This window comes from Peromyscus californicus, unplaced genomic scaffold (genome assembly GCF_007827085.1).
Source record: "Peromyscus californicus insignis strain IS unplaced genomic scaffold, ASM782708v3 Scaffold_1__1_contigs__length_55948999, whole genome shotgun sequence".
Lineage (NCBI taxonomy): Eukaryota > Metazoa > Chordata > Mammalia > Rodentia > Cricetidae > Peromyscus > Peromyscus californicus.
Window position 1 is genome coordinate 54997506 of NW_026294492.1, and position 6212 is coordinate 55003717.

General features: G+C 63.3%; 2 protein-coding genes across 7 annotated transcripts in view; one reads left to right on the forward strand and one right to left on the reverse strand.

The window, feature by feature from the left end:
- Window positions 1–2367, forward strand: part of Sbno2 (strawberry notch homolog 2) — a 46642-nt gene extending 44275 nt beyond the window's left edge. For all 5 annotated transcript variants that reach the window (XM_052747244.1, XM_052747247.1, XM_052747248.1 and 2 more), the window contains 6 exons: window positions 463–557; window positions 633–722; window positions 810–941; window positions 1038–1114; window positions 1216–1406; window positions 1494–2367. In XM_052747244.1, coding sequence (XP_052603204.1) covers window positions 463–557; window positions 633–722; window positions 810–941; window positions 1038–1114; window positions 1216–1406; window positions 1494–1942 — 1034 coding nt within the window. In that variant the 3' untranslated portion in view covers window positions 1943–2367. The remainder of the gene's footprint in view (window positions 1–462; window positions 558–632; window positions 723–809; window positions 942–1037; window positions 1115–1215; window positions 1407–1493) is intronic.
- Window positions 2368–3131: 764 nt separating this feature from the next.
- Gpx4 (glutathione peroxidase 4) lies at window positions 3132–6007 on the reverse strand. 2 transcript variants are annotated; one of them, XM_052747249.1, is made up of 7 exons: window positions 5873–6007; window positions 4977–5071; window positions 4743–4887; window positions 4472–4623; window positions 3609–3633; window positions 3474–3533; window positions 3132–3380 (listed from the first exon to the last, which is right to left on the reverse strand). In XM_052747249.1, the coding sequence occupies exons 1-7, from the start codon at window positions 5954–5956 to the stop codon at window positions 3348–3350; spliced, it is 594 nt and encodes a 197-aa protein (XP_052603209.1). In that variant the 5' UTR covers window positions 5957–6007; the 3' UTR covers window positions 3132–3347. The 2 variants fall into 2 exon arrangements, with proteins under 2 accessions (XP_052603209.1, XP_052603210.1); XM_052747250.1 differs by lacking the exon at window positions 5873–6007 and adding an exon at window positions 5286–5636 and having other exon boundaries at window positions 3233–3380.
- Window positions 6008–6212: the final 205 nt, after the last annotated feature.

Sequence of the window (6212 nt, forward strand, 5' to 3'; positions counted from 1 at the left end):
TTGTCTGTCAACCCAGCACCGGTAGAGGCAGATTCCTCCACTACATGCTGACTCAAGGCCAGCCTGGGCTACCTGAGATCCTGTCTCAGCAAACAAAAGAGGCTGGCAAGGCAGCTTGACAGGCAAAAGCACTCCAACCCCACACCACAACTGCCTGTAACTCCAGCTCCAGGGGACCTGGCGCCATCTTCTGGTCTCCGTGGGCGCTGCATGCACATGTGCACATAAATGCCGAGACACAGAGAAGAATGAGTTTGTTTTTTAAGAGCTGCCCTTGCCACAGCCCCCCTGAGTAGCTGTGCACAGCAGGATACCATGGACCCTAGACCAGAGGCCCCGACACCCACCCACAGGACACTGGTTCTGGACTCTGAGCCCCTCTGCCCATTCATGGGGTCATCTCTGGGGTCCATCAGAATCCGCTCCCGCGGCCTGGCCACTGACCACCCGCCCTCTCCTCAGACCTGGCCCCTGGCATCAACGAGATCCATGAAGAAAGCCAGCAGGTGTTCCTGGCACCTGGGCACCCACAGGATGGCCAGGTGGTCTTCTACAAGGTGAGCAGGGAGGCGCCCCGCCCCAGCCCTGGCTCCAGTCCCCCAACCTGCTAACACCCCCACTTGCCACGGCAGATCAGCGTGGACCGCGGTATGAAGTGGGAAGAGGCGTTCACCAGGTCTCTGGAGCTCCAAGGCCCCCATGACGGCTTCTACCTCTCCAAGGTGAGTGGACCCACTCCTCGTGGGTGCCCTGCCACCCACCTGCCCAGGGACCCGGGTGGCCCCCGCCTCACCACTCTGGGGCCCTAGGTACGAGGCAGCAAGACGAGCTGCCTCCTGGCAGAACAGAACCGCGGCGAGTATTTCACCGTGTACAAGCCGAACATCGGCCGCCAGAGCCAGCTGGAGACCCTGGACAGTCTGTGCCGCAAGTTCCACCAGGTATGGAAGGGCCTCCCTCCCCTCCCGTGCGGCCGGGCATGCGTGGGGAGACCCTGAGCCTCAGTGCCCCGCTGACGCACGGGCCTGCACCCCCAGGTCACCGCGGAGGCGGCCCGGGAGCCCTGGGAGAGCAGCTACGCGCTGTCGCTGGAGCACTGTAGCCACACCACCTGGTGAGGCGGGGCGGGAGCCCCTCGGAGAGGGCGGAGCCGGGCGCCGGGGCTGTGGGCTGGGGAAGCGCACGCTGCAGCTGACCGGCCGTCCCCTGGCACAGGAACCAGCGCTGCCGCCTGGCGCAGGAGGGCAAGGGCTGCGCCCAGGGCCTGCGCCTCCGCCACCACTACATGCTGTGCGGGGCGCTGCTGCGCGTGTGGGGCCGCATCGCCGCCGTCATGGCCGACGTCAGCAGCAGCAGCTACCTGCAGATCGTGCGCCTCAAGACCAAGGACAAGAAGAAGCAAGTGGGTGAGTGGGGCGGCGGGCACGGGCCGCAGAGAGGGCCTCCCAGGTACGGCCCCCGGGCGGACCTGACCGCGTGTCCGCGCTGCACAGGCATCAAGATCCCCGAGGGCTGCGTCCACCGCGTACTGCAGGAGCTGCAGCTGATGGATGCCGAGGTGAAGCGCCGCAGCGCCCAGGGGCTGGCCGCGCGCCCACCCACTCCACGCATGATCGCGCTTCCTTGCGGTCCTGGTGAGGTGCTGGACTTGACCTACAGTCCCCCAGCCGAGGCTTTCCCGCCGCCTCCACGCTTCGCCTTCCCTTCGCTGCCGCCCCCAGACCCCAGCTCTCTGATGCTGGGTGCGAGAGACCCTGCAGCCAACCCCGCGGAGCTGGCACACCAGGGCTGCGACATCAATTTCAGGGAAGTGTTGGAGGACATGCTCCGCTCTCTGCGCGCGGGTCCCACTGAGACCCCTCCGCCTCTGGTGGGCGTGGGCGGTGGGGGCACAGAGCGGCAGAGCGTCATCCACTTCAGCCCGCCTTTCCCGAACTCATAGGCGGCCACCGTGGCCCCTGGATTACAACTGTCCTGGGCAGCAAGGCCCACCGGCTCCTCTGCGAGCAGAGAGGTTCCCACGACTACTGAGGGCACTGGCACAGGGCCTTCCCCGCCAGCCGGGTGCGGGGCCTCGGCCTCCCCTGGGCTGCTCCAGCCACGCCCAGCCTGGAGGCCGTGGGGTTTGGTGGTCCCAGAGAGCTGGTAACTCAGGAAATCCGGTGCTGAGGCCCCACCGCCTATGGGGGCTCCACGGGGCAGACCCGTTAATATATGCAATCCCCTGCTCCCTAAATTATTGTCCCCCGCCTCTTACTAGCCCCGGAATCCGTGGGCAGCCGGCGGGCCCTGGTTTCTATGTATTTATAATGAACTCTGGTGTACATATGTAAAGATCTTTTTTAAAATATATGTGCCTTTTGCCTACTTCCCAGTGTGCTGCGGCCTGCAGGTCAGTGGAAGGAGGAGGGCCTGAGGGTCACAGAGCAGGTCCAGTCAGCATGCCTGTCCCCTTGTAGCTGGTGAGGACAAGCTGGGGAGACAGAATTCACCCAGTGGCCGCTGCATTCAGGGCCCTGCAGAGGAAGGGGGAGCAGGTCCTCAGTGCAAGGGATGCCGGGGAAGACCGATGGCACTTAGTCCACAGTCCTAGGGTCACATAGCCTGACAGTACAAAGCTCACAGCCCCACAGGGAGAGAGGCGGACATGGGCCAGTAGTCCAGGAGGGTAGCAGAGAGCCTCTGCCTGACTCCCAGACCCACCTGATGTCTCCACACTGTGCCCCAGAGGCCCTGGCTCAACCACACCCGCTGTGGGCAGACCCCAGATGGCCACTCCTGGTCACCCACAACCCCCCCAGAGAGCGCGTGTGCGCACACGCGCACACACACACACACACACACACACACACACACACACACACACACACACGCATGCCAGGCATAACCCTGGGGCAGGCATGGGCAACCCCGAACAGCTTTCCCAGGAGGCCTCCTAACCGGTTACCACCCAGGTTTCCACCCTCCGAGGGACAGCCCTGGCCACACGCAGGCCACCTTCCTGCTGGCCTGGGCAGAGCCTCAAGGATTAGCAGGGAACCAGCTGACCCAGATCTGCACCTGCCTGCCGAGTCCTGGGGCAGAGGCATGGCCCTCTAATCCCCGGCGTGCTCAATTCCTGAGGACACAGGCACATTTCTACATTTTTATTCCCACAAGGCAGCCAAGGTGAAGCTCGAGCCCAGGGCCACAGGCCCCCGGACCTTCCTCCGGCGGGGATGCACGCCAGGTCCTCAGGTCTGCCTCACCAGCAGGCTGGTTTGCAGGCAGACCGTCATGAGTGCCGGGGTGGAAGGCTCCAGGGGTCACAGGGCACGGGGGCTCGGTGGCGGCACACACTTGTAGGGCTAGAGATAGCACGGCAGGTCTTTCTCTATCACCTGTGGGGGAAGGACACGGTCAGACTTGCCCCTCAGCAGCCACACACGGCCCTGGCCCCAGCTCATACCCAGCTGCATCGCGAAGGTGCTTACCTGGGGCTCCTCCATGGGACCATAGCGCTTCATCACGCATCCGTTCTTATCAATGAGAAACTGGGGGACAGAGAACATGGTTGGCCAGGGTGCAGGGAGGTGGGCCACCCCCCCCCCCCAGTGTAACACTCTTACCTTGGTGAAGTTCCACTTGATGGCGCTGTGAGAGGGGAAAAAGAGGGTTTAGGAGTGGTACTCGCCAGGACATGGGCTGCATGCCTTTAACCCCAGCACTCAGTGGCTAAAAGAATGTACTGCTCTCTTCTGAAGAAGGGGGGTCAAACTCCCCAGCACCCACATCACATAGTTGTTCACAAAGGTCTGTAACTCCAGTTCCAGGGAATCACAGGCCCTCTCCTGACCTCTGAGGGCATCAGGCATGCATGCAGACAAAACATCCATACACAATAAATGAAAATAATCTGGGGGGGAAAAGAGGTGGGACAGAGACAGATCAGTGGTTAAGAGCACTCGGGAGGCAGAGGCAGGCGGAGCTCTGTGAGTTCGAGGCCAGCCTGGGCTACAGAGCGAGATCCAGGACAGGATCCAAAACTACACAGAGAAACCCTGTGGGGGCGGGGGGAAGAGAAAGAAACTAAAACCAAAAAAAAAAAGAAAAAAGGCACTGACTGCTCTTCCAGAGGATCAGGGTTCAGTCCCCAGCACTCACGCGGTGGCTACAACCTACCAAGCCCTGTAACTCCAGCTCTGGGAGATCCAACGCCCCCTTCCGGCCTCTAAACGCACTACACCCAAGTGCATATAAATACACCCAGGCAAAGCACCCATACACATAAAATGCAAATAAATAAATCTGAGGCCCGGCCAGGTGGTGCACACCTTTAATCCCAGCACTTTGGAGGTAGGGTAGGCAGATCTCTGTGAGTTTGCTACATAGTGAGACCCTGCCTCAAAACAAACCAAAAAGTTGGCACCCGCTCCCACCCTGGTCCAGAGACATGTGGCTGCCCCCTGCCCACTCCCCCAGGGCCACTCACTTTCCCAGCATGCCCCTGCCCTTGGGCTGGATTTTCATCCATTTCCACAGTGGGTGGGCATCGTCCCCATTTACACAGATCTTGCTGTACATGTCAAACTTGACATTGTAGCCGGCCGCAAACTCCTTGATTTCTTGATTACTTCCTGGCTCCTGCGGATAGCAATTGACTGACTGGTAAGGTGCACGCCACCGCACACAGACAGACACACACACACACACACAGACATAGCACCCCCACTCTGGGCCATTGCCTGGGGTCAGCCACGCACCTGCTTCCCGAACTGGTTGCAGGGGAAGGCCAGGATTCGTAAACCACACTCGGCATATCGGGCATGCAGATCGACTAGCTGAGTGTAGTTTACGTCGGTTTTGCCTCATTGCGAGGCCACGTTGGTGACGATGCACACGTAACCCCTGGGAGGGAACGAGTAGGAATGAGACCACCGGCAGGGGAGCCCCTTTTTCAGACCCGCCTTGCACCACCCACATAACCAGGCACCCACTTGTACTTATCCAGGCAAACCATGTGCCCGTCGATGTCCTTGGCTGAGAATTCGTGCATGGAGCGCGCACAGCGCCAATCATCTCGGGATGCGCACTGTAAAACAGAGAAACTGTGTGTCCTACCCTAGGTCCCCCAGTGGTAAGAGTCTGGAACGAACAAAAAGAATGCCCTGGGGCGATGGGCTGGGGAGTAAAGGCTCCTCCCCCTTCCGTACTTCGATTCCCTTCAGGTCCTCCTGAAAGGAGCTGTGGACCCCCTAGAAGATGCTACCAGGGAAGGAACGGTAAGGGTACCCCTGGCCGCACACCAAGCCCAGGAGCTCGGCGCAGTTGCTGGCCTGGGGAGGCTCCTGCAGCAGAGGCCCGGGGACCGGAACCACCGGATCGTTCCGGCGAGGGCGCGCCCTGCGGCGGCGCCGCGCACAAGCTTTCCTTCTCCTCGGAGGGCCCCGGCGCTTCCGAGGCCTTCGGCGTGGACGTTGACGCCGTCGCCGGCCTCCTGGGGACCCGCCGCGCTGCCTGCAGCGTCCCGGGTTGCCGGCGGCCGCGCGGCCCATGCCTGCCCGTCTGTGCGTCCCGAGCGCAGCGCGGGGACAAAGAGCCGGTAGCCAAGGGGCCGCCGATTGTGACGCACCAGGCCGAGCGGGCGCGGGGCCGGGTCAGAGCCCGCCATGGTGACCCCAGCACCCGTTCCCACCCCCAGGGAGCCTCCCGCGCCAAGGCCTGACCTTCACGGCCCCGGGGATGCCGGCGGGCGTCCGCGCTCCCGCCGGGGTGGCCCCTAGTCTAACCAACAGACCCCACGACCCCCGAGCTCCGCCCCGGACGCGGCGGCCCGCCCCCAGGCCCCGCCCCCAGCCGTGACCGCGGCCGCCCGGGTCCCCGGTGCGCCCACCATGGTGCCCGCCAGGCCAGGCGCAGCCAGAGCCCCGCACAGCAGCGCCGGCTTCAGCAAGCGGCTCAGACGGCCCCAGCTCATCTCGGCGGCCGGAGCCAGCGGCTCCTCCCCTCACGCAGCCGGCCAATGGACGCGCGCTGCCGAGTCTGGCCTGCCCGCCCTCGGCCACGCCCACTGACGTCTCTTATTGGTCGGTGCGCCTGCGCCGGAGGGCGCGCGGCCCCGGCGGCCAATGGGGAGCCGGAACGAGGGGGCGGCTGGGCGGGGCTGGACCTGCGGGTTTGTTGTTGTCAGCAACTGCGCTTGCGCGGCGGTGGGACGGACGGGGGAAACGGGA